Genomic DNA, 21,273 nt, shown 5'->3' with positions numbered 1-21,273 from the left:
ATGGACATAGAGCCTCAAGCTTTATGAAGCTTTGGCCCTCCTCCATGTCCAAAACCTCTTCTTAAGGGTAGTTTTGAGTGTTTTAGCATCACGAGACCTTGCATACACGTAAAGTTGGCAACTTTACGTGGTAAATACACCTTAGGAGGCTAGATCTAAAGTTTGGAGCCTTGGTTTAGCTTAAAAGCGTCTTAATGAGAAAAGGAGTGAAGGAACTCGGCGAGTTGCATAGCCAACTCGATGAGTTGAGTTGGGATTTCCCGCTTTCTGGATTCTGAATGGAATCGTCGAGTTGATGGGATAACTCGAAGATTTATTTGGGGTTTTTCCCGACTTTATGAGCTCTGAAGGAACTCGGCGAGTTAGTAGATGCACTCGACGAGTTGGGTCAACATGGACTGTTGACCTGGACTGTTGACTTGGAGTTTGGCCATGCTTGACCAAGTTTGACTTCTGAGGGTATTTTGGTAACTTGGGTCTTGATGAAATTGGTTATATGGTGACCATAGGTGTTTGAGTTTGGACCTGTGTTCGGGAGCTTGATTTCGTTGGTTCAGTTCGACACTGTGAGGTGAGTTCTCCTCACTATACTGACAGGGTCTACAACACCAAGGCCGACCCTTTGGATTGTTATCCTAGTTACGGTATGCGTGCATGCAATTATGATATGTTAGATCGGTATCCTGGTAGATAGGATGTTGTTATGCAGTTATGATCTGTGAGATTAGTATCCTGGTAGATAGGATGTTGCTATGCTTAGTGATTTGTATAATCTGTGCTTGTTTGTTGATTGATTATGTGTTATGAGTATGTCGACATATGTGTGTGTATGGTTGGGTTGAGGCGGTCCTGCTTTGTGTTGAAGGCCAACAGACCCAGGGTGGCCCGAATAGACTGAAGGTCCTGTGAGGCGGACCAGTCAAGCCGAAGGCCCGACGTGTGGTCCGGATAGGCTGTAGGCCCTGCGAGGCGGTCCAGACGTGTCGAAGGCTCGGGAGTGGTACATATAGGTTGTAGGCCCTGCAAGGCGGTCTAGTCAGGCTGATGGCTCAGTATGCATGTTGTTGTTATGATATTGTTATGGTTTATGTGGTTTTGGTATTTTGGGGGTAACTCACTTGGCCTTCGAGCTTACATTTATCGATTATTGTTTCAGGTACTTCTGATGATCGCGGGAAGGCGATGGCGTGATCGTGCACCTCCTTATGTTTTTATGATTTGATTTATGGGATACTCTGACATGGAACTATTTTGAAAAAAATTTGTAATAGTTATTGGTTTTTGAATGTTTTAAAAAGTTTTTAATTGGCATGATTTATATGGATGTTACACCCGACCACAACAGGTCAACAATCCCCGACTATCCTGTAAAAATCTGGAGATCTCGCCCCTAATCCTCTACAGCTTCCAGTTCTCCTGTTGTATACCCTCGACATGAGCTTCCCTGATCAAGTTCACAAGTGGAGAATCTATAGATATCCTCATACATGCCGCTGGAACAGAAGATATAACTGACTTGCGAATCAGGGCGTACGCCACAATGTTCACTTTACTCGGATGCTAAAGGATCTCGCAGTCATATTCCTTGACTACGTCTAGCCACCTATGTTGCCTCATGTTCAGGTTCGGCTGATCCATGATATGTCTCAAACTCTTGTGGTCCGTGTATATGGTACAACGGCCCCTGTACAAATAATGTCTCCAGATCTTAAGGGCGAATACTACCGCACCCAGATCAAGATCATGTGTGGGGTATCTCATCTCATGCGGCTTCAACTGCCGCAAGACATAGGCTATCACCCGACCCCTCTGCATGAGGGTTGCTCCCAATGCAGTGATCGATGCATCATAAAACACCACGAAATCCTCAATTCCCTCAGGGAGTGTCAAAACTGGCACCTCGCAGAGTCGCTGTCGCAGGGTCTCAAATGCAGTCTGCTGCTCAGGGCCTTACTGGAAATCCACCCCCTTCCTCGTCAGACAAGTGAGGGGTACTGCAATCTTGGAGAAATCCTATATGAATCTCCGGTAGTACCCTGCTAAACCTAGAAAACTCCTGATATCCGAGGGAGATCTCAGGACCTCCCACTGCATCACTGCCTCAACTTTGGTCGGGTCGACCAAAATCTCATCCTGGTTAATGAGATGTCCAAGGAACTGAACCTCTCGCAACCAAAACTCACAATTCGAGAACTTGGCATAAAGCCGTTCTAGCCTCAAACCTCCAAAAAGATCGCGGAGATGCTCCTCATGCTGCTCCCTGGTCTTGGAATACACCAAGATATCATCGATGAACACAATAACTGAGCGATCGAACATCGACCTGCATACCCGTTTCATCAGGTCCATGAATATTGCAGGCATATTGGTGAGCCTAAACGGCATCACCACGAACTCGTAATGTATGTACCGAGTCCGAAACGCGGTCCTTTCCACGTCCTCCTCCCTCACTCTGACCTGATGATACCCTAACCTCAAGTCTATCTTGGAAAACCAAGATGCTCCTCGTAACTGATCGAAGAGATCATCTATCCGTGGAAGTGGATAACGGTTATTAACCGTCAATTTGTTTAACTCCCGGTAGTCAATGCACATCCGGTGTGAACCATCCTTCTTCCTAACGAAGAGAATCGACGCTCTTCACGGAGAACTGCTCGGACGAATGAACTGTTTGGCTAGCAGCTCCCTGCAACTGAGATGACGACTCCTGCATCTCAGGCGGTTCCAATCGGTAAGACGCCTTGGCGATAGGGGCCACACCTGGCACTAGGTTGATCATGAACTCGACCTGCCTCTCCGAAAACACATTAACGAACTCTCTGACAACCGAAACATCTGAAACCAAAACCTGATCCCTGATCTGTGACCCGTGTATCTACCACATACGCCAAGTAACCCGCACACCCGTGTTGAATATACTGCCGAGCCCTGACGACCGAGCAAAACCCTGAACCCAACCTGGTGCCCTCGCCATAAATAACCAGTTCTCCCCCACTTGGGGTTCGAACTACAACACGATGACCCTCGCAGTAAATCATGGCACCAAAGCGACCCAGCCAGTCCATACCCACTATCACATGGGGATCAGAATCAAATCAATCGGGAAGGATACCCCGAAGATCTCCAGAACACAACCCTGATAGACTGATGAATCAAAAATCTCGTGTTCGTTGGCGATGGAGACTCACAACGGACACTCTAGTTCTCCTAAGGGCAAACCGAACTCCCTACTAAAAGATCATGAGACAAAAGACCGACTCGCCTCCGAGTCAAACAATACCAGAGCAGGTAAGGAGTTCACTAAGAACGTACCTAATCATAGGTACAATATATATGAGCATAAAATAAATATAATCAACAAGATAAGGAATAGAAACATACCAGCCACCACATCTGTTGCTGCCATGGCCTCCTCGGCTGTGAGCTGGAAGGCGCGTCCCTGACCCCTCGAGGGCTCTGCTCTACCCTGACTCCCGTCAGTAATCCTCAGTGTAGCCGGCGCTGGAGCCTGCGTCAGCCTGGCAGCGAGCAATGTACAGTTGGTATTCACAGGTCCAACCTGATTGTAGTGGAAGCAAATCCTCATATCATGATGTAACGCCCGTAGATCCGGGCTAGTCAATTTAGAGATAATAGGGGTCGAAAACGACTTTTCGACAAAAGATTATTTAAAATAAATAATCTTAACAAAGTTTTATAATATGTCTCAAGGGTTCCGTACATATAAAGAACGCCGAAATCCGAGTTATAACGAAGAAGTTATGGCCCGTCGAAGTTTCGCGACGGAACCGGCACGGCACCGGGAAGCGTAAATAGTGAATTTACGATAGAGCGACTTTTAGCCTTAGCGACCAAAACGAAAGTCGTATTATACGTTAAACCGAGAGTGTCCATAAAAAGAATGCCCAAATCTGACTTCGTATGAGGAAGTTATGATTTTTCGAAGTTTCGGCTTAGCAGTGCACGACCCGAAACTCGAATTTTAGTTCGAGCGGTTTTTGTCTTACGTGACCTAAATGAGAGTTGAAGATCTCATTAATAGGAACTCAACGATAAAAAGACAGACGAAAACGGAGTCTGTATGAAGGAGTTACGAATTCTTCGCGGTCATTTAACAGTCTACTCTCCTCCTACTGTTAAATTTAAGATCGGTCAACAACTAGCCGACGGAGTCAAAACGAAAGTTGTAGATCTTATTTTTACCTACGCGTGGATATAAAGAACGTCGAAAACGGAGCTCGTATGCGAAAGTTATGAATTTTTGAAAATCAACTGATTTCCACCCTGTGTGCGATGCCACGTGTCAGCACCAGGCTTTGCCTTGGTGCCCAAGTTGGCTCACGACGTGAATATGAAAAATTCACGATGTGAGTGACCCTCCAGCCTCCTATAAATAAGAAGTGAAGCCCTCTTCATTCCTCACACCTCCCATCACTTCCCTCTCTCTCTAGAACTTCTCTCTAGCCCCGAAACCCCCCGAAAAGCCTAGGGAACCTCCCTAGCACGAGGCGGAAGCCCCGGAGCGCCCGACGGCTCCGAGAAGAAGAGCCTTTCGGCTCGGGAACGCTGCTCCAGTGAAGCCTGGTTTTGAGAAAAACCCGTTGTAAGTAAGCTATGCCTACCCTATCTTTAGTATAGCTTATGTTTTAATATAGTAACATTATTAGGACCTTAAAATAATTATTTGGGCTATTATTATGAGTTATATAGAGTGTTGTTTAAACGCTTATATAATAATAATAATAGTTAGAATATTAATTAGTCGCGGTTAACGTTAGACTAAACCCTAGTGGTATTGATACTAGGTTTTGCCAAGGGAAAATTGTTTTGAGATAACGAAGTGTTGTCCGAGTACCGAGTCACCACCTAATCAAGTGAGTGCATAGTCCCTTTCATGAACATGATTTTAATACAAGTATTGATTGAAGTATTAATTATATGTTTATGTGCGAGTTAATTGATGTTGCGTGAAATACGTGTTAAAGAACGTACTTGATTATATATGATGGTTTAGGATAAAGAGTAAACCTAAATTAATTATGAGGAATATTGGGTAGTATTTTCTTACGAGTACGAGTGAGTTATACTCAGAGAATAGAACTTTAGTATATGTCATTGATCCGGGAGCATGGATTAGACATAGTCATTGTCCCTAGTCCGAGAGTATGGATTGGACATAGTCAATCGTCCTTAGTCCGAGAGTATGGATTAAGACCTAGTCAGTCGTCCTCAGTCCGGGAGTATGGATAGGACATAGTCATTCGTCGTTAATCCGGGAGAATGGATTTACACATAGACACTTGTCCCTAATCCGAGAGTATGGAATGGGCACAATTATTGATCCGAGAGCATGGATTAGATCCGAGAGTATGGATTAAGTAAGAGGTAAAATTTAAGGTCCGGGAGTATGGATAGTCTCGTTGTGAGGATTAACGGGGTGGGGTAAGAGTTGCTATTATATATATGGTAAAATTGTATATTTTTGTGAGTTCTAAATTGTATATATGATATGACATTGTAGGATTGAAAACCCTATGTACTCATCAGGTTTCCCAACCTGACCCACTCAGTTTATTTGTATCACAGGTGTCGATAAAAAGTTACATTACACTGAGAGATTAAGGAGATATAAATCACTAGTGATAATGAATGTAAGTTCTGTTTATGCTTATGTTTCTGTATTGACGATGACATCAAAAATGTTTTAAAATGAATAAAAATACATTTCTTCAGAAATGCTTTGATAACGTATTTATCATGTTTTACTGGGAACAAATTCCGCAATATTTTTATTAAAAGAGGTACTCTGATTTTTATAAAGCATAAACAAAAGCGGTCTTTTATGGCCGTGAAAATGGGGATGTCACAGTTGGTATCAGAGCATTAGTTTAAGCGAACTAGGAATATGGATTTATTTCTAGACTTAAACTTAGAATGCTAAGAGATGAACGTGAGGAGTGTGTCTAAATGAAATCTAGGTAATACACCTGAATAGACACAAGCACTAGCTTATTTAGGGAAAATGCCTAGCATGCTTTTATGTGCTAAATGATTTGTAATGCTTTATGCTATCGTTTGATCGGATCTATGGTCTGTTGCCGACCAGTTCTGGAAATTTTATGTGTTCAGATTTGTAAACGTTGGATTACGGTATTAGAACTGACATGTAATTTTTCGGAGTAATAAGGAGGATTACACGTCTAAATCTTCTCTATCTATATTCTCGTCTCGACGCAATGAATGCATTCTTCCGTGAAAATAACGTCATGTTGAAGAGTCATAGAGAATTGAGTAAATAGAGGAAATAAAAAGGCTTATGATAGTGAATGACACCTATCGGAAGATATCGTAAGAGTGGTATCTTGCCTTTAGAATATGTCAGACAGTACGTTTAGAGGAGTACGGTACGTCCGAAGTACACCTTCGATTGGGGGGACGATGGAACGATTGGCATAATTCCTGAAGTTGTCCCATCGTATGGAATTTCCACCACCAACCGAGTTGAAGCAGAATTGATGATTGAAGATACGCGTGGAAGAAGTCCTAGTAGAGTCTAGGGGAAAATTTTGTGATTGTTTGGACACATATGTATGTGTTAAATTTTTTTTTGTGATAATAACTTGGGAAACTGCGAGACAATACTTGGGACGAGTATGAGTAGGTGTGAATGGTAGTAGAGGCCTATACTACCGGAAGCGCATGACTCATACTTGGATCAGGGAAAGTCACAAGGTTACCAAGAAGCTAGTAATTGATTTCGTTTTATTCAAGTATGTCGTTACCATCGTTTCGGTAATGACTAAGAAGATGATTGTTATTCTGACCCTAGAGGTCATATTATATCGAGTCCGACTAAGATGAGTGTGTTACGTGGTTCAGAGAACCAAGTTCGATGTAGCATCTGACTTAAGCCAAAAGATTGAAGTGAAAGATAATCGAAGCGATCGATAGAAGTATCGCGCTCATAGTTATAGAAGTTGGTAGCTAGAAATGCTACATGTTGAAATGTGATTATATCACGTTAGAACATGAAGGAAACTATATTCCATTCCGGAATCTGACTCTAAGAGACCTGAGTCTAAGCATTGCAACCTACGATGAGAGGTTATTAGAACGTTACCCATCGGTCTATTATAGAAATCAAACAACTTATCTTAAGTTTGTTAAGAAGAAGAAGCATTCTCCAGTAAGGATTGATATTGTGACTTGAAGGTCATAATTTGGAGTCTAACGTGAGATGGGGAGCAAGTGCAAGATCGAGCACCACCTGCAGTCAGGAAGTCTTAGAGTTAGATACACGTTCAAAGAAACATCAAAGTTACGATTATTACTCAGGATGAAGAGATAACGTATGGAGTCATCATGTGAGCCCTGTTTCGTTGATGATTTTGGGACGTAATCATCCTAAGGGGGAGATAATTGTAACGTCCGTAGATCCGGGCTAGTCAATTTAGAGATAATAGGGGTCGAAAACGACTTTTCGACAAAATATTATTTAGAATAAATAATCTTAACAAAGTTTTAGAATATGTCTCAAGGGTTCCGTACATATAAAGAACGCCGAAATCCGAGTTATAACGAAGAAGTTATGGCCCGTCGAAGTTTCGCGACGGAACCGGCACGGCACCGGGAAGCGTAAATAGTGAATTTACGATAGAGCGACTTTTATCCTTAGCGACCAAAACGAAAGTCGTAGTATACATTAAACCGAGAGTGTCCATAAAAAGAACGCCCAAATCTGACTTCGTATGAGGAAGTTATGATTTTTCGATGTTTCGGCTAAGCAGTGCACGACCCGAAACTCGAATTTTAGTTTGAGCGGTTTTTGGCTTACACGACCTAAATGAGAGTTGAAGATCTCATTAATAGGAACTCAACGATAAAAAGACAGACAAAAACGGAGTCTGTATGAAAGAGTTACGAATTCTTCGCGGTCATTTAACAGTCTAATCTCCTCCTACTGTTAAATTTAAGATCGGTCGACAACTAGCCGACAGAGTCAAAATGAAAGTTGTAGATATTATTTTTACCTACGCGTGGATATAAAGAACGTCGAAAACGGAGCTCGTATGCGAAAGTTATGAATTTTTGAAAATCGGCTGATTTCCACCCTGTGTGCGATGCCATGTGTCAGCACCAGGCTTTGCCTTGGTGCCCAAGTTGGCTCACGACGTGAATATGAAAAATTCACGACGTGAGTGACCCTCCAGCCTCCTATAAATAAGAAGTGAAGCCCTCTTCATTCCTCACACCTCCCATCACTTCCCTCTCTCTCTAGAACTTCTCTCTAGCCCCGAAACCCCCCGAAAAGCCTAGGGAACCTCCCTAGCACGAGGCGGAAGCCCCGGAGCGCCCGACGGCTCCGAGAAGAAGAGCCTTTCGGCTCGGGAACGCTGCTCCAGCGAAGCCCGGTTTTGAGAAAAACCCGTTGTAAGTAAGCTATGCCTACCCTATCTTTAGTATAGCTTATGTTTTAATATAGTAACATTATTAGGACCTTAAAATAATTATTTGGGCTATTATTATGAGTTATATAGAGTGTTGTTTAAACGCTTATATAATAATAATAATAGCTAGACTATTAATTAGTCGCGGTTAACGTTAGACTAAACCCTAGTGGTATTGATACTAGGTTTTGCCAAGGGAAAATTGTTTTGAGATAACGAAGTGCTGTCCGACTACCGAGTCACCACCTAATCAAGTGAGTGCATAGTCCCTTTCATGAACATGATTTTAATACAAGTATTGATTGAAGTATTAATTATATGTTTATGTGCGAGTTAATTGATGTTGCGTGAAATACGTGTTAAAGAACGTACTTGATTATATATGATGGTTTAGGATAAAGAGTAAACCTAAATTAATTATGAGGAATATTGGGTAGTATTTTCTTACGAGTACGAGTGAGTTATACTCAGAGAATAGAACTTTAGTATATGTCATTGATCCGGGAGCATGGATTAGACATAGTCATTGTCCCTAGTCCGAGAGTATGGATTGGACATAGTCAATCGTCCTTAGTCCGGGAGTATGGATTAAGACCTAGTCAGTCGTCCTCAGTCCGGGAGTATGGATAGGACATAGTCATTCGTCGTTAATCCGGGAGAATGGATTTACACATAGACACTTGTCCCTAATCCGAGAGTATGGAATGGGAACAATTATTGATCCGAGAGCATGGATTAGATCCGAGAGTATGGATTAAGTAAGAGGTAAAATTTAAGGTCCGAGAGTATGGATAGTCTCGTTGTGAGGATTAACGGGGTGGGGTAAGAGTTGCTATTATATATATGGTAAAATTGTATATTTTTGTGAGTTCTAAATTGTATATATGATATGACATTGTGGGATTGAAAACCCTATGTACTCATCAGGTTTCCCAACCTGACCCACTCAGTTTATTTGTATCACAGGTGTCGATAAAAAGTTACATTACACTGAGAGATTAAGGAGATATAAATCACTAGTGATAATGAATGTAAGTTCTGTTTATGCTTATGTTTCCGTATTGACGATGACATCCCAAATGTTTTAAAATGAATAAAAATACATTTTTTCAGAAATGTTTTGATAACGTAATTATCATGTTTTACCAGGAACAAATTCCGCAACATTTTTATTAAAAGAGGTACTCTGATTTTTATAAAGCATAAACAAAATCGGTCTTTTCTGGCCGTGAAAATGGGGATGTCACACATGAACCGGGGCTAATTGGCGGCAATCTCTCGCAAAGTGCCCCTACTTTCCACACTTGCGGCACCAACTACCTGATCAACAAACTCCAGAATGACCCTTTCCGCACTTCCCACAAGTGCGGCCACGCTGGCCTCCAGACCTAGAATCGGCGGTCTTGGGTCGCTTCGGCGTAGGCTGTGACTGCGCCTGGGCCTACCTCTGCTCTCTCAACTGCAGCTCAATCTCAAGCTCACGCCGCTTAGCAGCCTCCTGTAACTCCATTAACGTATCACAGTGTTGGGTAGCAACAAACTGTCTAATGTCAGTCTTGAGCATGCTCAGATAATGTGTTATCTGAGCCTGCTCGGAAGCAAACTCCGGGCAAAACATCACCCTCTCAGTAAACATGCGGGTGATATCCATCATCGACTCCGTACCCTGTCTCAAATCCAATAACTCCTGTGCCAACCGCTCACGCTCAACCCGTGGAATATAGCGAGCACGGAACATCTCCCTGAACTAATCCCAAGTAACCGCCGCTCGCTGCTCATCAGAATACGACCCCGTCATCAATCTCCACCAGTCCTTTGCTCCGGACCTTAGCAGGTTCAGAGCACACCTGACCTTCTGGTCAGCAGGACATGAGCATGTGAAGAAACATCCCTCCACGTCAGATAGCCACCTCATGGCTATGATCGGGTCATGAATCTCATCGAAATTTGGGGCTTCGTGTTATCGAAGTCCCGATACTAAAAAGCTCGACTGGCCCCACCACCTGCCGCTGTTACAGCTGCAGAAGCTGCAGCGGCAACCGTCTCAGTAATGACTGCGTAGCACTTTTCCAAATACTCGACCATGGTGGTCTTAAAAGACCCAAACATCTTCGGCAACTCAACCCTGAAAAGTGCAGCAACCTCATCATGCAGGATCTCCCAAATCCTGGTATCCAACTCACCTGGTCTCATATGGCAAATGGTCTCGGGCACTGCTGATCCACCCTGACTGCCCTCTCCTGATCCCGACCCGGATTCGATCACAAATCGCCTCGTAACCACCATGCTGAAAATATACCAGGAAGATATCAGACATTCCATATAATAACGGGAAACCAACTCCCAACCAAAACCCTAGGGGTTGTGACTTCCTTGCTACGCGTTGTTGGGTTTTATGTACTATAACACTCATACGGTACACATACAACCCTAATGCTTTGGATCTAAGTTTTCTCTAGTTATACATGCAATTCCATTTTATCCGAAGCATACACCCTAGCTAACATGCAATTTGAGATATACAACATAAAAATCTAGTTAGATGAATACCTCTTTGTTGTAGCTTGTAGTTCTTGGCCTTTCAAAATCTTAGAACCTCAAGTGTAATGCCTCAAATGGTTCACAAAACACCACCAACAGTTGGAGGACAATGATATAGAGGTGAGGAACCACCAAAACCAGCTCGGGTTTCCTCATGGAACATACGTCACTATTTTACGGTTGAAGGGGTTACATATATAGTGTAGAATTCAAAAGGTCATTTATAAACCCTAATTCGTACACTTAGGCTTATGATCCAACAATTTATTTGGACTAACACTTCATGGACTATCTCATAAGCTTAGCCCATCACAAATCAATCATGGATCATTAGCCCAAACCATATGTATTGCTGATTTACATAATCAGTCCCCGTTAATTTAATTAGTCACATTTGATCACTAAATTAATTCCAAATTAATTCTTGATCAATACTAATTAAATAATATGACTTCTCAATTAATATATTATACTTATAATTAATATATTAATAAATCATAAATAACCTCTTTCTCAAATATCCTTCCTATCAAATTGCTTCGGTAAATGCAACTCAAAATGGACCATGCTACTATCGGGTCAAGTACATACCAATTATGGTGATGGCCTTAGATACCTAATCCAACAGTCTCCCACTTGGATAAGTCTAATAACTATAACTGCCAATGCAACTTCAAAATCTGATTAGCAATCGTAGCTCTCAAAAGCCGTTGTCGAACTCTGACGCGTCCATAAGATAAGGGATCAAATATTCCTTCATTCTACAAGATATCGTATAGACATGAGACATGGATTGTAATCATTCTTTCTATCTAAGTTTTGTTTCCCGATTTCTGATTTATCACGACTAACTATAGACTACAATTGAACACATCAATTTAGTCCAAGCTTGACCAAGCGCTTAGGGTGTCATCACTAAATCATCGAGGGGCCCACAAATATCGCTTTTATCCATCTTAGGGTAAAAGGAACGGATAAACTTCGACTCATATGCTTGTACTATTTACTCATCAAATCACACACAACAATACGTTCTATAACATCAAGTTATTTATGTGTTTACATATTATCAATGTGCAACCGACTTGTAAACAACAACTCATATCTATCCGTTTCAAGAATATAAGATATTATCGTCTCACAATCACTCGTGATGAAATCCATGAAGAGATTCAAGTGAGTGTAGGTTTAATCCAGTACTCAAATCCTATTTTAGGAGTACTCATGAACACTATAGCAAACTTGTGCTATGTGTAAACACTTAGACAATCTACAGTCGGATTCATGACAGTCTTACCTCATTACTTACTTCCAAAGTATGATTGACGGTGGATGTTTGAATAATCTTTATTATTCGGGAAGTAAAACATGAAAAGTGAAACACAAGAATAATCCAATCCAATATGGAGTGAACCATATTGATTACACATTATTCATTGTATAACGTGTCGATTAATCAATTTAATACTTGAATTAAACCAACAGTTATCCCATGCTCCAAGCATGCATACTATGGTTGCCTATGGTCCTTACCTTGAACACATTTCCAATGATGCTCATTTCACAATTCCCTAATCCTTATTATAAGTTTAAGAATACCAGATTCTTGCCACTACTAGAATCTGTTTGAGTCTAAACTTACATGCAATGACCCTTTTGTAATGTCTAGGCACAAAAGTCACAGAGACTTGGCCAATGATAATACAAAGTATTCCATTTGAGAATGTTACAAGACAATTCCCTGGAATTGAAGTCTCACATTCAAAGAGCATTCCTTGAACATCCTTCTTGCATTAAAGTTTCTAACTCACACAAAGATTCTTAATATCCCACTCCCATTATGGAAGCATTTCCATAATTGCCATATGACTATCCATTCTAAATAGAAGCCTATCTATTCATAATTATATCAATATGGTCGAACCATTACTATACTTCCAACTGCCCACAAGCAACCAATCCTCGGTGAACCTTAGATCGTCCTTAACAGTTGTTTAACTACTTTAGTCATATCCGGTTCTAGTCCTTATTCTCTCTTAATGCCTTAGGCATTTGGAAAAGTAGAACACGTGAATATTATAGCATATCCAATCGATCCTATACCCGAAGCATATGGGATACGATTCATAATGTCTCACATAAAGACATGATACTAGACCAGTCTCTTGCTATAATATTTCCATATATAGAATTTCCAATGTTGAAACATTTCAACATTACATTCATATATGCTCATGACTAATTCTTGATTAATACTTCAATCTACACTTTTAGATTCGAAATAAAGTATAAGTATCCTCTCCCTAGCTATAGCGAAACAACTTTTCAAATATTGCAACTTTTCAATTTAAAACTTTGCTTGCTATAAACAACATTGTTGACTCGCAATACTTAGTATAACAATTATGCTCCCACTAGCATAATAATTACATACTTATTAGCATAAAACTTATGCTCCCACTAGCTTTGACATGTACCCAAAAATCAGCTGGACTTTTAGAAAACAATACTTATTGACTTTCTTACCAAAGTTCAGATTTATGAAACAAGATGCTTTGATAAGACTTTATCTAGGCTTCTCAAACTCATACACCTTTCCTTAGATAGCTCATATGTGTGTCTAAACTATTTCAGAACTTACAGCAGTAAGTCTCGAATGTTCAGACTATTTGCCATTTCTCACAATTCGAACTATGAAGAGGGATGTCGTAATCATAATCAAATTTTAGAACGCAATTAACACAGTTGCTATCTTCTCAAAATCTACTTAGTGAAAGTGTTTCCTCACAATCATTTTCATGAAGTAGAGAGAAACCTCTCACCACTTAGAATTTTATGGTGTATGTGTTCCTATCCATGTGAATTTGTCATTTCCAACCACTATCATAAGACAAGGTTTATGACAAAATCAAACTCATATGGACTGAACTTACTCAATCTTAATTTCTTGCCACTTAGTGGCACAAGGGCCTACCATGTCTTCCAAGTTGTTGAGCAGATCACCCTTACCGATCAATGAACTTTCACTGATCAAGGTGCTTTGCCTTATGAAAACAATTAAGAACTCGTAGACCTCACATGCATAGTCAACTTTAACTGGAATGGGCACATAAACAAGAATATGTCAACACGATAAGTTACAAACCTTAAGTCGTGTGCTAGTGTTAAACAATAGGTTTATTCTTGATTAGTTCGTATTCAAGATCATCAAGACTCCCACTGACCTCTTGACATATAAGATTCTCTTGTCAAGAAACATTCCTTGACAAAAAAATATTCAAGAGTTAGTGCGGGCTCTTTATCAAGAAAAACACTTCATTTAATTGGTCTTAGTTGGTCTTTGTTTTAGCCAAAACATCACAACTACCAATTACAAATGTGCATGAGTAAGAAAACTTTCCTAATCCACATTTCATGATGTGTTATAAACCTAGTTAGGATATGTCACTCAAGACACAATCTCGGAGTATAATTCTTAGACTCGATTTTGGATCGAAGTATGACTTATCCTTTTGACTTTAACCATTTTAACAATTCCCGATACCTCCCCTTAGTCATGTGAATGCACTAAGATATCCTTAGAGGATCAATTGTGACATGGTTCCATAATCATTAGGATGATCATAAAACACGATACTAAAGTACTCTCTTTTCCTTTCAGATTGGAGAAACTTTTATCTTTCTGCCTAATTGATTGTTCTTATTCGTTATGATATACATTGAAACTTTTCAATGTATCAGAATTATACTTAATCTTGTAAGCATAATCATATTTACTAAACTTTTAGTAAATTATGACGAATAGTCTTTATCGTCCTTTGTGGTGGATCTTGACCGGTTCACATCAATGTGTACTAGATCCTTTCATCTTTCACTTGAATTACATACATATGTAAACAACAAATTAGTCCCAATCATTACTAGAAAAATAGCCTTTTACGACGCGCAATGCGTGTCGTAAAACGCTCAGACGACGCGCGAATGCGTGTCAAGGAAGGTCATGTCATAACGAGAGAGGACACGCTTTTGTGCGTCGTCTATTTACGACACACATTTATGACGTGCATTTATGACACACATTTACGACGCGCAGTTATGACACGCAATGCGTATCAAGGAAGGCCCTGTCATAAAGGAAGACGACACGCATTTGTGTGTCGTAACCTTACGACGTGCGTGTTTATGACACGCAATGCGTATCAAGGAAGCCCCTGTCATAAAGGAAGACGACACACATTTTTGCGTTTCATAATTTTAAATGTTTTTAAAATTATATATTTTTGATAGATTTACTAATTTTCAAATTAAATAACACATTAAAAGTCTCATAATACAAAATAAAATACCATAAACAATAAAGATAATTCATTGCACTAGTATGTCAAATACAAATAATCATTCCAATAGTAAGTAAATGTAACACATTGCTAATATTGCATAATATTTATTATAGAAAACAAATCATGTACAACATTAAAAGAAACCCATGACTAAGTTCTCCTTTGACAATCTCCTTTGACAATGTCCTTTCTAAGAGAATAACCTGAATGCAAGAACTTTGAGAGGCTGCAGGGCATGGAAGGAGGTTGCTAGAGCTATCAGAACCTGCACATGGCAAATCGGTACAAATAAGAAGCTTGAAGTTGAAGGACCTGTAGTCGATTTGAAAAACATCCTAGATGAAATTTGTTTAGTGTTGTCCACCATTGTTACCATAAATATGAGAAAAATTACTACAAATTTCAGAATTTGCAGAAAAGTTGCTGAATTGACATACAAAAGGCACCAATAATAAAATAACTTGACTCATATGTTGTGAAGTATATGCAACAGGACCTCCACCATAAATTAGTAGTTCAGATCCTTTAACCTAAAACCATAAAATTGTGATGATTGATGATAATTAAAGAGTCGGATGCTAAAAGTGTTCAAATTTGAGATGTGATAAGGTTTACCCTAAACTCTCTACAAACGATACAGACATCATATATTCTTAACAAAAAGATAAGACCTTGTTATAAAAACTCTCAATCAATTGACATTGTGTTCTGATAAAAAGATTATGACCCTCCACCTATGCAACAAATCAAACACTTCAGAGTCTAAAGACAGAACCTAAGAAAAAAAAAGTCCTGGAGTTTTCACTTTCTTAATAATTTTGAGTCCGGTATATGAATGATGAAATCCCTATTTCGTATCAATAATAAACTTCAGATTCAAACAGGACAACTCACTTGTTATATATAATGACAATCAAACTATATCAAACACAAACAAATTAACCACTGCACATGTTAAATGAAAAAAGTAAAGCATATGACAGTAAGCAATTAAAAAAAAATAGAAAAACCTACCCGAGATTGAGAAAGAAAGGTTTGGCTCTGCTTCTTAGGTATTAGTATAATGGATGAGCGGAGAGACATATATGATTCTGGTTATCCAAACATAATGGGCTCAATTTTTGGGTTGGACAAAAGAAAAGATTGCAAACTTTTTTGTCTGGTCTCAATGGACGTCAAAGTAGTACAAGTAAGCTATCTTCTGTTAATTATTATTTATTAGGTGAGGTCCAGTCTTGTCCCATCTATCACCTATTATGTAGTATCAAACACATCATGAAATGAGAGAAGACTAACCTGAACAAAATCAAGACGATTAGATGTACTTTCCATTTCTGAACCCAAATCCTCTATAATTTTCTCCTGCAATGGGAAATAAACACCTAAGCTTATTTTTGGTGATCAAATAAAATATCTATCTATCTATCTATGTGAATTGTGAAGTGTGAAGAAGAAGAAGAAGATGATTATGTCCATGCATAAAGCAGATGTGCACCTGTGAAAGGAGTTCGTCATGTATGGTGAGCCCAACAGATCCGATCCTTTCTACACTTGCACTTAGTTCATCTAACTCTTCATCTTGTTGTCTGTTGTACCATACATACAACAATTACATATTATTCACAAATACAGATTTATATATTTCAATTTTTATTATCATTAACACAATCTACTTTGAGCTTTTTTTTTCTTATTCATCTTTAGCATTGTACATTCAACTTCTTATTAGGACCTTATCCTTTAGCTGTGTACGAAAAATGTTTTCCATTTGGATGACATTGTGGTAAAAATGTTAAAATAATAAAAATTTATAACACAAAGGAACGAAAGTAGGATGCTATAATAAAAATACATCATCATCCCTGGTTGTTTTTTTTGGTTCAAAAAACAATTTAAGAGGTTATAAAAAGCAGGTAAAGGTATGCTAGATCAACCCATTGGACCTGCTTTTTTAGGTATATCTATCAATAAAATATGAGTATAAAAAAACAATTCATTTGGGGCTAGTAAACAAGACAAGACACTCTTTAAAATGATATATCTAAAGAAATTACAAAAGCAAAAGCTTACCTGATGAGAAGCATCTGTGTGTCTGATTCTGAAGAAATAAAATCATCATTATCTACAGCAGCATATGATCCGGTTCTGGTCCTGTCCTTATCCTGCTGCTGATGAGACTTTGGCATCCGCATTAATTCTTGGTGCATCCCACCAAAGTTTGAACTGCTTCCGGTCACAGTCACTACGTTCTTAATATTTCCCACCTGATTGGTTAGTGGTTACATACCACACATAGAAAATAAGACTCATATCCATATTTACCAAAGTAATAAATTAAAATATTTGTATTGTACCTGAATCCGAGCAGTAGTGGTCCACTTCCTTCGCTTTTCAAGCTCCACTTGGTTTATACCATACAAAGAAGGGTCTCTAGCAGCTACAGAAATAGTCTTTTCCAGCTCATCCACCTTCCCTATCACAAAAATTCATTTTCAGAACTCAAAACAGATTTGATCTGGCTTAACTTGTCTGTATTTCAGATACATACCTGCCATTCAATGCTCTCGCAATTAGAAAGGAGTTCCTTTGTCAGCTGGGATTGTTCCCCGCTGCCAACAGGGACGCGTTCCCATTCATGAAAGCTGCCCTGGAGGCTATCAATCTAATACCCCAAAAAAACAAAGCCTATTTATTAAGAGCTCCAGGAGAAGCAACAATAAAACTTCACTTCAATGGAGAAGCCAACTTACAGAATCTTGATTCTCGTCTTTTACAATGTAAAATGGATCTTGAGCTGAAGACATTTTTATTGCAAATGCAGCCTAAGCTACAGTGAGGTCGTCAATTTTGTTGTTTGCTTCAAGATGTGATCATATAGTCATACATCTGAAACAAAAATACAAAAATCACAAGAGCTCAAATTTTGAATAAAAACACATGAAATAGACACATTCGAATTCGAGTAAAAATATGAACCAAACTAATTATTTTTCTTGTCTAGTTTGATACTGTCACAGAGAAAAATTGAGCCCATTATGTTTGGTGACTTGTGCAGGAAAAACCTCTCCAACGGCTTCAATTTCTCCTGCAGTGTTTCCATTTTACAATGTTATTATTTTACAATGTTATAAGATCCCTCCCTATGTAATGAATAAACAAATATATTGCTCTTTCTTGCATTTAGCCCTTATTTCGTTGTTAATGAAAAAAGAAAAAAAAAACTTAAGAACGACAATGAGTTTCACCCAATCATTCAGTAAAGATTTTTCTTGTGGATTAATATCTACTACCAAATACCCAAAATACCCTTTTGAAATTTTTATATAACTTGCATATTATTCTTCCAGATTTCCATTATTATCATCTACTATCAAGTTCAAATCTTCATAAAGAATAATGAATTAACAGATATATGTATATGTGGATAGAAAAAAAAGATATAATACTTACTAGGTGGAGGTGGTGGTGGTGGTGTAGTAGGATTTGGATTGAATCCGTCTAATAGATCCATCATGGGGGAGGCGCCAGGTGTAGGTATAGGTGATACAAGAGTATCCAAAGCACTAAAAGGTGAGGGCGAGGGTTTATTATTTAGTTGAGTCAAGGATAAGAGATCAGATGTAGATGAGCTTTTTTGAGTAGCAGGAGCAGGAGCAGGACTCAATTGAAGATCAGATGTAGATGAGCTTGTGACAACCCGATAATCCAAGTCAATGTAATGTTCAAAAGGTCAAATATTATAATCTATTTTTGGAATCAATAAAAATAGCGTCAAAAATGAAATGTTCAAAGTCTCAATTGGGATGCATAAAATGTTAGATATCGTGTCAGGGTTTTCAGAAATATAAAGAACACTCAAATCCGAGTTATAACGAAGAAGTTATGACTAATCAAAGATCCGCGACAAAACCGGTAAAACACTGTTAAGCGTAAAAAGTGAAATTTCAATAAAAGACTTTTTAGCCTTAAGTATCCCAATGAAAGTCGTAGATAAGAACAAACCGTGAGCGTACATAAAAAGAACGTCCAAATCTGACTTCGTATGAGGAAGTTATGATTTTTCTAAGTTTCAAAACAGCAGTAGACAGCTAAAAACTCGAAATAAAGATCGAACGATTTTTAGCCGACGCAACCTAAACGAGAATTGAATATCTCGACAATAGTAGTACAACGGTAAAAAGACAGACGAAAACGGACATCGGATGAAGAAGTTATGAATTTTTAACGGATTTATCCTGTCCCGGCCTATTAAAAATTATATAATTAAAAATAATGTCAAAATTTGCCAACGAAGTCTAAACGAGAGTTGTAGAGTATATTCTCACCTACGTGTGGATATAAAGAACGTCAAAAACAGAGCTCGTATGCGAAAGTTACGGATTTTCAAAGATTTGGGCACACACTTCGAGGCTTATCTGAAGGATTACGCCCCACGTACGAGGGTACACCCAACGTACGCAAATGAAGGGCCTTGGATCGACCACATCGCCCCTATTCCCTCTACTCCCGTCCCATCCGAAGACCGGAGACCGATGACGTCATCGCTGACGTACGCCCCGCGTACGAGGGTACGCCCAGCGTACGAGGTATGCCCAACGTACTTCGGCGTACGCCCAGCGTACGAGGCCAGGCAGCCCCACTATAAATAAGATGCGAGGGTTCCGACTTCTCTTGCACAATTTCACTATCTCTCCCCCATTTTTCCACTTTCGAGTCTTTCGAAGATACCCCGACGCCCCGGTTCCGTATCCAAGTTCCGACGAAGGTCCGAAGCTCCGAGATTCCCGAAAAACTTACCACTTTCCGGTCGAAGTGCTGCCCGAGAAAAATCTCGTTTTCTTCAAATCACCACACTTTCCAGGTGATTTCATACCCCTTTATTTTTCACGTTTTTACTATATTTTAGGGGGGGAGGGGAATACAAGTGAAACACCAGAAAAACTTATGTAAAAATACAAATCATTACATGGGATTTCAAATGCTTCGTCTACATTTTTGTTTATAAATGTCAAACAATATTACTACTAATGTCACACTTTACATGCGAAGATAGTAATACACCAAGTTTTATCATTTTTATGGAACACATTTTCGAAAAACTATAATGGGTATAGAGTTATTCATGACATTTTAGATACTATAGACACTATAAAGAGGAAATATTTACATTTACAAGGAAAACGAACTTTTCATTTCGTAAATCTATTGATACTAAATTTTGTGAGACATTTGGCTTCACCGTACTTTCAAGTACGCATTTCAAGTCCTGTATTATAAACCATAATCTCTTGTAGGGAGAGCGTGATACTTGTGTATAGATCTATACGGGATTGACAATCCCGCACCTAAACTGTTAGCTACAGTTAGACCGGCAGGTCTGGGGTGACAAACGTCATAACACTGCAACGCCTGAAGAACGTTGTTACAGGCAGTCTGGGTCAATAGCATGGTTATAAAACTCACATGGAGTATCAAAACATTTTGATTTACGGGGCTATTGAACACATTAGTGATTATATATACATATATAAACTACATGCACTATTTTAGGTATGAAAAATACTTATGCATTCCAATCCTTGGAGCTTTTCAACTACCACACATACATGGAAAATATTGGATTTTCTAGAAACAAGCTCAGTTATTTTATACAGAAAGACATACAATTCTAGTACAAAAACACTTATGAACTCACCAACTTAATTGTTGACATTTTTCAAAACTACTTGTATTTCTCAGGGATTCAGTAATACAGGTAAAACATCAGCTTTTGGAGAAGGGACGCTAAGGCGTCAGTTTTCAAAACTTATTAAATCATCATATTGTAATATTTTTTTGAGACATGTATCACATGCAACAATGTAACTTTTAAATTATATTTATGTTGCTTGTGTTTACTTTCTTTACAAATATTCAACTGTTATGATACTACGTGAAGTCATCCA

General features: G+C 39.1%; 1 protein-coding gene across 1 annotated transcript; it reads right to left on the bottom strand.

The window, feature by feature from the left end:
* Positions 1–16,476: 16,476 nt before the first annotated feature.
* On the bottom strand, positions 16,477–18,132 carry LOC145163537 (syntaxin-61-like). The gene is made up of 6 exons (XM_079082372.1): positions 18,079–18,132; positions 17,877–17,990; positions 17,683–17,796; positions 17,399–17,592; positions 16,824–16,914; positions 16,477–16,690 (listed from the first exon to the last, which is right to left on the bottom strand). The coding sequence occupies exons 1-6, from the start codon at positions 18,130–18,132 to the stop codon at positions 16,583–16,585; spliced, it is 675 nt and encodes a 224-aa protein (XP_078938498.1). The 3' UTR covers positions 16,477–16,582.
* Between the last annotated feature and the right edge of the window lie 3,141 nt (positions 18,133–21,273).

The sequence above is a fragment of the Lactuca virosa genome, chromosome 3 (genome assembly GCF_052849685.1).
Source record: "Lactuca virosa cultivar CGN04683 chromosome 3, Lactuca_virosa_CGN04683_v6, whole genome shotgun sequence".
NCBI lineage: Eukaryota > Viridiplantae > Streptophyta > Magnoliopsida > Asterales > Asteraceae > Lactuca > Lactuca virosa.
The sequence above is the reverse complement of the archived record's forward strand: the minus strand, read 5'-3'. Positions and strand labels throughout refer to the sequence as shown.

Bases quoted from the DNA above. Each gene is read 5' to 3' on its own strand.
- LOC145163537 (XM_079082372.1), bottom strand. From the start codon at position 18,132: ATGTCTTCAGCTCAAGATCCATTTTACATTGTAAAAGACGAGAATCAA. The intron at 17,797-17,876 runs GTATGTATCTGA...GTGATAGGGAAG, and splicing joins GCGAGAGCATTGAATGGCAG to GTGGATGAGCTGGAAAAGAC. The intron at 17,593-17,682 runs GTACAATACAAA...CTAACCAATCAG, and splicing joins CCACTACTGCTCGGATTCAG to GTGGGAAATATTAAGAACGT.